At 40.9% G+C, this 9810-nt stretch overlaps 1 protein-coding gene across 1 annotated transcript in view; it reads right to left on the minus strand.

Annotated features, from left to right (window-relative positions):
• Positions 1-4907, minus strand: part of irak1 (interleukin-1 receptor-associated kinase 1) — a 13160-nt gene extending 8253 nt beyond the window's left edge. Inside the window, exons 1-2 of the mRNA XM_005747992.1 lie at positions 4570-4907; positions 543-710 (exon numbers count right to left, since the gene is read on the minus strand). Of these exons, the coding sequence (XP_005748049.1) occupies positions 543-710; positions 4570-4681 (280 nt within the window). The 5' untranslated portion in view covers positions 4682-4907. The remainder of the gene's footprint in view (positions 1-542; positions 711-4569) is intronic.
• Between the last annotated feature and the right edge of the window lie 4903 nt (positions 4908-9810).

Genomic DNA, 9810 nt, shown 5'->3' on the forward strand with positions numbered 1-9810 from the left:
TTAATATCTAATGTGGTATGACTACACAAAGATAAGAGGCAAGTTTATTCTTATCTTTGCATAGTCTTGCAGAAACATGAAAACAAACGATAGCGTAAAGACGTTTTTATATCGTCATCCGATATATATCGTTATATCGAGCAGCCCTAACAGGCAGCATATCCAAGATGAAGTGATAACTAAAGGACAACAACTCTGAGCAAACCCAACAACTTAAAAAAAACATTTACAAAACAAAGCATCATATGTTGGTTGTGATCAGCTGTAAACACCTACAGCTTATATCTGTGAAATCCAACACATTTTAAAACCTTATTTTCCTTTTTGAAAGACACTTGGGAACAAATATATTTAAGAATTTTTAATATATGGTCTTTTTTTTTCTAGATGCAGGTGTAAATAATTCTTTATTGACTCCTATTCATCGAGGGCCATCTCACAAGCACCGCGGCTGAACTGCAGCCAGTTTGTGCACCGTGGCATTAACATTAATATACTATCCCTCGGGGTCAAAGGTCATGAGTGTTTGGAGGTAAACTCACAGTTCAAGATGACATCACGGGGGCGTAACAGCTGCAGATCCTCCAGCAGGTCGATCAGCTCTCCGACTTGAATGTTCCTGTTCGAGCATTTGACCATCACCCAGTGGGTCCGCCTTTCCTGCCTCTCAGCCAATCGCACGTCGTTCTGATCCATCAGCATCCCCGAGGCTGTGAGACAGAAACAGTACAATCAAAAACTGCAGAAATATGAAGTAAACTGATTTTACAGACACTCAGACTTCAGAGGACAAACACTAGCTCGCTATAAACAATCACAGATATAAAATACAATAACATAAAAACAGCACAAACAGAACATGTGAAATATTAAAACCTAAAGTTTAAACAGCATTTGGTTGAATCCGAACAGAGAATTTCCTCGTACACGTCACAGTTCATCATTCTGCTAAAAACTAGTGACCCGGCTTCACTGGTAGCCATACACAACCGTACCATAACATGTTTAACAGATGTTTTCATGGAACCTCAGATCTGGCCTTCTTGTTCTTGAGTGTAACCAGTGGTTTGTACAAGAAAGGCATCCCTTTACTGTAGACTTTGACAACGATACATCGACCTAACACAGGATGTTTCTGACTCTGTAAGATGCTGTGAAGATCTTCTGAACCAAGGAGATAACTCTGTGATTTTGTTGGTTCAGAGATCATTTTGTGACACTTTAGCGGTCCTCTGTGATCTTTCAGGCCTTCTGGTGTTGCCAGTGCATCCATTCTGTTATGCCGATTGCTGTCTCTCTAACAGCTTTATTTGTGTTTGTCAGCCTAATAATGCTTCCCTCATTAACCTCTTTGTGCCTCTTTTTGAGAGCTAATGCAAATTTCAACGCTCTGAATCAACTCCAGATCTCTTATCGTCTTAGTTTGTCATGAAATAACAAAGGAACGAGCCTCCCTTAGCCAAGACATGGCCTCCAAGTTAATTGTCCAATCACTTTTGAGCCTCTAAAACTGTGCATGATGCTGCATTCCAGATACCTCTGAATCCAGATGTCGGAACTTGGAAATTAGGGCGTTCCAGAAGAAGTGAGGAAAAAGAAGATTTGTTTTGGTTCTTCGCAAAGTAGAGACATTCAGGAATCACTAGCGTGCACCTATGGTATCAATTTGAAAATCCTAGATGAATTCCTTCTGAAAATCTTCTGAATGCAATGATTAAAGAAAACTTGACCTCTGGCCTTGACCTTGAGGTCACTGAGATTCAAGCTCGTCTAAGATTTTTAGTAGATGGACTTATGGTATCAATTAGAAAACCCTACGTTGCCTTGTTCTCAAGTTAACGTTATCATAAACTTGGGTGTCCACGCCACCCGCCTGGTCGGGGCAATGACAATTCCCATCAGCCTTTTACGGATGATCTGATATCCTCGTGTCGGTGTTGTTCCCACATCATCATAATAAATGTTGTTCCAGGTTCAACATTGCAAGTGACCAATCACATAGTTGTGACGTCCCTCTTTTGTGCCTTTGAAAAATACCGCCTTAAAAAAAAAAAATCTACTTCACTTGAGAGAAGAGAAACCGCTTCTGTCCGCCGATCCAGGAACTTGAATTCTTTGAATTTCAGGATACTTTTCTTTAATAAACAGTAAACATTATACATATTGTCCTTACAGAAGCGGTTTCTCTTCTCGCAAGTGAAGTAGATTTTTTGAAGGCGTTTGTTTTTTGAGGTCGCGGATGACGTCAGGAGAAGGTGATTGGTCACTTGCATAGTTGAACCTGGAACAACATTATTTATGATGACGAGGGAACAACACCAACACGAGGATATCAGATCGTCCGCCTTTTACGGCTGAGGGGTAAAAATGGCAGTAACTCCTTGAAAGCTAGCGCAGTTCTTTTTTAAAAGCGCTCGAATTAAAGCTGAAAGTCTGCACCAGAATCACATCTTGATGATTGTTTTACAATTTCACCGTGGTAGTGTACAGAGGCGAGAACACAAAAATACAGGAAAAAAAATTACTCCAAATACTTATGGAACCTCACATACTGTATGTTGAGGCATGTGATCTTATTTGTCTTACTCAGTGTGCAACATTTGCCCTTTTTTTTTTTTTTAACATCTTTATCTGTTGGTTAACACTTGTGACTCGTGCTTCATCTGCAGTGTTGCATTAGAGTTCATCTGAAAGATTTCAAGGACATAATTAACGCACGTGCTGTCCGCCACAAATCACAACTCCATCACCTGATGTGGGTGGGATACACAACAACTGGGCCCGATGCTTTTCAGTTCAAAAAAAAAAAAAAAAAAAATGACCAGAGTTTACCACAAGGAGGAAGTGCAAAAAACCCAACATAGACCAAAGGAGCAAACAGGAAAAGCACGGGCGATGGCAATTTATTGTTCTAACAACTGGTTTCATTTCATTTCAAAGAAGTGCTTGTTCTGCCGTCTCCACAGCAGGGCAAAAATGAAATTACCAGCAACAGCAAAAAATATGAGCTAGAACAGCCCACATTAGTGGTACTTTGTCTCTCTTTTTTGACAGCTACAACAAGCCAACCTTCACGGTTAAAACAAAAAAACGAGTATCAAAAACTGATTTTCCTTAGGGGCGAGCGTGGCTCAAGAGTTGGCAGCTCATCTTGTAATCGGAAGGTTGCCGGTTCGAGCCCCAGCTCGGACTCGGTCGTTCTGTCCTTGGGCAAGACACTTCACCCGTTGCCTACTGGTGGTGGTCAGAGGGCCCGTTGGCGCCAGTGTCCGGCAGCCTCGCCTCTGTCAGTGCGCCCCAGGGTGGCTGTGGCTACAACTGTAGCTGCCATCACCTGTGTGTGAATGTGTGTGTGAATGGGTGGATGACTGAACGTGTAAAGCGCTTTGGGGTCCTTAGGGACTAAATAAAGCGCTATACAGATACAGGACATTTACCATTTTAAACTTTGTGGCTTATATTGACCAGGATAAGGCGCGATGTCTCGGGGATCACAAGTAGCTGCCTTTGATGGCTGCGAGGGTGATGCAAATTGGAACTGATGGTGATATCAGAGAAAAGGTGCAGGTGGCCAAAACACTAAAGGTGAGGCTTCAAAATAACATCACAATGCCTGGCTCCATCATCTGTATACAGTTTCTGAGCCCTACATCTAAATCTTTTTTAAATCGTCTTTTCTCCCAACTCTAACTGCTCTAGTATTTCTTTTCAGTGTTCCACTTTGACAGCTGTGAATGTTCTCTAATGCTTAAATTTTACTTTGTCGTTTTTCTGTAAAACTTCTATTTCAGTAGAAGAGAAGCTGCCAGAGGTCTTCCTCCCCACCATCACCAAATGCTGCTTATACAATGTAAAACTTTAAAAGTGTATTTCATTCGAAGAAAACTTAAGATTTTCAAGTCACCTGAGCTCAACATAGTACACCAACATAACAGAGCTCTACCTAATTTTTAGTCAAATAAAACCCGCACAACCTTAGTTAAGAGAGTTTACAGTAAAACTGAAAACTTCTGGATTTTTTGAGAAACCTCAAACTGTTTCTAATCACATTTCATTATGCGTCAGAACACACAGGCATTTCAGTTTCTGTCACATTCTTGTGCTCCGTATTTACTCAATATTAACCAAGAGCACTTACAGATAACGTCTACCAGAGACTTCCTCAAAACAGCCACCGGTGAATTTATCTATATTTAGGCTAACTGTAGTCAAAATGTGACCTAATATCGGAAGAAAACTGTACCTGATTTAATCTCAGTTGACACTCACGCTAAAGCAATCTTTTATTAATAGTATTATATATTTTACAACTTTGTGGAAATAGTTGGGACAGGTAAGCCTGTACCTGAGGGCAGACTGAGAAGGATGGATCACAGCTGAGGCTCTCACAGCTTGTTTAATTCTCATTTTCTGTAGTGATTTCACATGGCAGCAGTTAAAGTTGTTACACAGAATAAACACGCTAGAGTTTATTTTGGTGAAACACCCAATTAACGGTGGACTCCACCGTCCCTCCTACCCCAAGCTGCTGGCCTTTAGCTCTCAGTCAAAGTTCGGGTTCTGACTCACCAAAGCGGGTCCAGTCCTGGTTTGACAGCCCGTCCATGATGCGGCAGAACTCACAGTCAACGGAGGCGGGCAGGTTGTAGTACAATACGGCCCTCGGGTCTCCTCCCGACATCTTTACCTAACTCCTACAAGTTAGTCCACGCTGAAGCTAATAGGCTAACCGATGACAGCGGCCACCGCGGGGAACTCTGGGTGGTCTGTAGGGTATCAGATTCACACAAGGACCTGGATCACATCAGAACCGCCCGGAACGAACCTGTTCAATCACTTCAAAAACTCTCTCAAACTACAGGTTTGAGTCTTTCAGCGCTTCCGCCTAAAACAAGCTAGCTGCTTCCGCTCCGTACTACCGAAATAAAAGCCCAAATAAATGCACTGTTTTAAAACTTTTTTTCTTCACTTTTTACTTCTTTTTTTTTGAACAAATGTTTTACCTCGTGAGCCACATACACCCCCATTTGATCACAAGTGGACCACACCAGTGAAATTCCCCTTTCTGACAGTTTAAATCAGTTTAATTACACATTTAATCCTCGAGATGTCTTAGGACCGGACCGACAGATAAAAGGACATCTCAGGTTTTCTACATGATAAAGAAAAGCTGTCGTGGTAAATGAAAAAAATCTATCAGCATGACTCCGAGTTTAAATTGTAAGACATAAAGATATAAAATGTAAAATGACTGGAAAAAAAGTTTTGGTAGTTTATTGACTATCCTGATATTATAAAAGAGAAAGCTTTTTGCAGAAAATGGTACAAATTTGGCAAAATTGTGCATCCTTTGTAACAAACAGACATTTCTGTAGTAGTAAAAACAGCAACATCTCTTATCACTCTATTTTTTTTACCTATTACCTAATTAGTTTGGTTAAGCATAAATGGCCATGGGAGAGGTCTTTATCTGTGGAAAATACAGCTGTAAAACGTAGAAAAATGCAGTTAACAGTCCGAAATTTATTCCTTCACATTTTCAAAAGCTGCCCAGTGGGGCCAGATTGGAGTCTTTGCTTGGCCAAAATTTCCAATTTATTTATTTTGTTTATATGCATTATTTTTTATTTATGAAGCCCAGTAAAAATTCAGTAAAAAAATAATATAAATTCTTTGTTTGGGGGGTTAATGATAATTACTCAAGCATAAAATGTACTTTTTGATTATTAAATCACCAAAAATAACCAGGAAATCCAAATATTACTCTTCTCTATACCATAATTTGTAACAGTGTATTACATCAGATCGGTCATTCTTACATGCAAAGTGTCAGCTTCTCCACTGTGACCGTTTCCTGGTTAAATATAATTTCCTGCATGACAAACTCCAGATTGTTGTTGTTTTTTGTTTTAACTATCAGTCAGAAAATAGGACATTATTAGAACTAGAGCTTCTTGATTGAAACCACAGTTATTTTGGGCAGTGCTGAGATTGCTGTGATGGAATCCAAATACAAACAGAGTTTTGAAAACATGTAGATGTATTATGGTTATAAAATGTCCTTTTCACATTGCAATTAATGTTTCCTGCAATGCATTGAGCTATGTAACCTGAAAGACACACTTTATTGTAATATATTAAGAGATTTCATCATATTTTAACTTATTTTATATTAATTTTTATGCTTACCACATTTTATACTTGTTTTACATCCTGCAGGACTGATGTGTGTAAAGACCTCGTATGACTTTCATTTCACTACAGGAAGTCCTAAGTGAGTATTTCTTTGTGGCTTTGACTAAAATGAGTCATTTTCCTGTCTGAACTATGACAAATGTGAAGCATTGCATTGCATTACATCACACACACACACACACACACACACACACACACACACACACACACACACACACACACACACACGTTTCACACTTCCTTTTTCTCACCTTATTTTTTTGAATGTTAGTCGTTGAATGAAACGCCTGAATGCTTCATTAGTTCAGTTCAGTTTGTTTGTGTCAAAGGATTAACAACAGCAAACTGTTATTATTAATACCACATACAGCTAGAATAACAGCATGAAGTAGAACCGTGAAACCGAAGGACTGGGTCACGTCTCGGCGAAAAACAGAGAAGCTCGGTAGTTTTGCTGACCTCAGTGGAGATATTTGAAAAAATTCCAGGTTTAAGAATCTGGTTTTGTCATCAGATTAATAATCCGTCAGGTATGAGACTGCATAAAGATCGCTGGGATTCATGTTCACACTGTGCAGCTGGGCTCTCATATCTAAGGATTTTTCTTGATTGTTTTTTAAAGGTACTTTCTATAAACTACAGTTACACAGTTTATTCTTTTCATGACACTGGTGAACTGAAATGCTTAATTGCATGAAAAAAGTTTAAAATAAATAAAAAATAGGGGTGATAGATTTTGTTTTCCGGTCTTCGTTGCCTTTATGTGGCTGTCTTGACTCGACCTAAAGGACATTGAGACAAATTCTAAAAATTAGCATGAATTAATTTTTGTGGGTCCCCTCCAATGCTGAGGTCCCTACATAATTGTCATTTCAGTCCACTGCCGCCTCATTGCAGGAAGGTTGTGGGTTTGAATTCAGTCTGGGGCTTTTCTGTATGGAGTTTGCTTGTTCTCCCCATGTACGTATGGGTTCTCTCCGGATGCTCCCGCTTCCTCCCACAGCCCAAAGGCATGCATTGAGTTAGGTTAACTGGTGATTCTAAATTGACTGTGTGATCATGAGCATGAACGGTTGTCTGGCTCTCTGAGTTACCTCTTTGACAGATTGGTAAAAAAGACTAAAAAATGTGCCCCCATTACGCCACCCACTGCTGAAAGCCAAACAGAGTGTTTTTGCCATCTTAGTGTTTTGAAACTACGAGGCGTGGATATGACTGTGAAAGTGAGCGTGCCACGGGGTCATTAGTCAATGAGAATACCCTGGATTTTCCTCCTCTCTGACTCTGATATTGTCCATGTTAAAGACAAAATCTGCAATGTTCATAATTACCACCAGGGGGCGACTCAAGTGGAAGCACATTGTGAAAAAAATGTCCCTATAATTCCCCGCTCTGTGACCTCAGTGAATGATTTCATTGACTTTATGGGCTTGACCACTAGTTTCATGTTATACTACATAAATGGGTGACGTTGCACAGTTGGCTTGCCCACCAAAAACGCTCATTGGCCCCCCTGTGGTCATCCTGTGTGGGTGCCATGGTGTTTTTAGCCCACAGGGCCCACAGGGCCCACAGGGCCCCCATGACGGTTTTCTGTGGGTCAACCCATAGTGTGTTTGCCCACAGAAAACCCACAAAGGGACCCCAACAGGCAAAACTGTTGTTTATCCTGTATAGGTCAACACAGGCAAGAAGTAAAAGATATCAGAGAATGTCCAATTTTCATATTTTCAAGTCAGGCTTATTTGTTTGATAGGATTTGAGTTTATTGTTGTTGGGTTTTTTCACCCCTTTGAGGGCAAGTGGATCCACAGTGAAGTGGTTTACATTCATTTATACATGCAGTCACTGTTGGTGCACTGTAGAATTTTGCTGTCCTTGAAAGCTCTTCATCCTGCAGCTACATCACTTTGGCTGAAATATGTTAAATGGTTTTTTTTTATAAAAACTGGAAAAAATCTAATTCAGACTCAGAGGGAACACTAATAAGTTTTTACAGATGTGGCAGTTTTTTATCATTTATTTTAATTCCTTGAAAACAACTGGACTTGCCTAATTTTGAGTATCTTTTTTTTAAATGGTAAATGGTCTGTATTTCTATAGCGCTTTTACTAGTCCCTAAGGACCCCAAAGCGCTTTACACAACCAGTCATCCACACATTCACACACCCATTCACACACTGGTGATGGCAAGCTACATTGTAGCCACAGCCAATAATATATATTGGGTTGGACCTTGGGATGGGGATTGGTTATAAGTTGTTTAGTAGTTTCCAAAACAGCTTCACAATTGTTAATGGCTGGAACTGTATTGATTTATGCCTTTATATCGCTTGTTTTGTCGAGGCTGATAGGTCAAACTACATGGCCCGTCTACCTACAGCACGCTCTGTTATAGATAGAGGCAGCACACAAAATATGTGGTACAGCTGGCCTGTGGGTCACTTTCACTCTTTGTTGGTTCGTCAGCTGTTGTTGGTCTGTCTGCCATCCCAGGAAAAGGGCAAAGTTACAAAGAGCTGAAATGAAATCACGTTTTAAAAATAATAAAAAGTGTCCACTGCAGACACTGTCTGTGCTTTTCATGCTTTATTTTTGAGCTTCAGTGTTTGCTTTGTGTGTCTCCAGTTCCTGCTGAACGCCGCTGTTGCTCTCTTCCCTCTTCCAGCCCACTTATCAACCAATCAGGATTTGGCAGATCCAACGCCTACGGATAGTGGAGATTTTGGAGAACTGCACAGGAGCGCATCTGTGGTGAGTGAAAACCCCTCTCAGTTCAAACGGAAATGTGTACGCAGACTGACACAATTTCAAGACATAAATTATACTTAAGGAAGCGGCTAAAATTTGCTTTTTTTAAATATTCATTGAAAAATTAAGAGTCACACTCCATACCAGTTGGCGGTGGTAATGTGCCCTGGATTGTGGTGGCCAGGTAGTCAGCCCACTGGGTCTCAGTCTGAAATGTGGGGCACACCTGGGTCCACACCGTGGGTATGCTGCAGACCCACAGTGGGGTCCAGGTGTGCCCTCATTTTATGCTAGTACTTGCTACAGTGGGCTGCCAATAATGGACTGTGTGGGTCTACCCACAGTGCAGCCAGATTGCCGGGGCATTGTGTTTGTGTTTGGCTCTTCTGCAGGTAATCTGGTTTTAATGTGTGCTAAACAAGCCTCCAAAAAAGCTTTTACTCTTAACAACTTTCACTTCATTTTTAAATAAAGGGTTAAGATGGGTCACTGTGGCAGCAACATGGTATTCAAGACAGTCTTTTCCCCAGTCCTTGATGATCCTCCCCGCTTTCCTCAGGCACCGCTTCCTGTAGATGTCCTGGAGGGAGATAATCTCACATCCAATTATCCTTTCGGCACACTGCACCACTCTCTGAAGACCTTTGCAGTTGTAAGCAGTGCTGTTGCCATACCAGGTGGTGATGCATCCAGTGAGGATGCTCTCAATGGCACTGCGGTAGAAGGTCCTGAGGATGCGGGGGCTCATGCCAAATCTTTTTTAGTCTCCTGAGAAAGAAGAGGCGCTGCTGCGCCTTCTTCACTGTTTTGTTTATGTGTACTGACCTGTACTGACCATGTGAGATCCTCTGCTAGATGTACACC

This window comes from Pundamilia nyererei, unplaced genomic scaffold, assembly GCF_000239375.1.
Source record: "Pundamilia nyererei isolate P.nyererei 1_Seehausen unplaced genomic scaffold, PunNye1.0 scaffold00210, whole genome shotgun sequence".
Classification (NCBI taxonomy): domain Eukaryota; kingdom Metazoa; phylum Chordata; class Actinopteri; order Cichliformes; family Cichlidae; genus Pundamilia; species Pundamilia nyererei.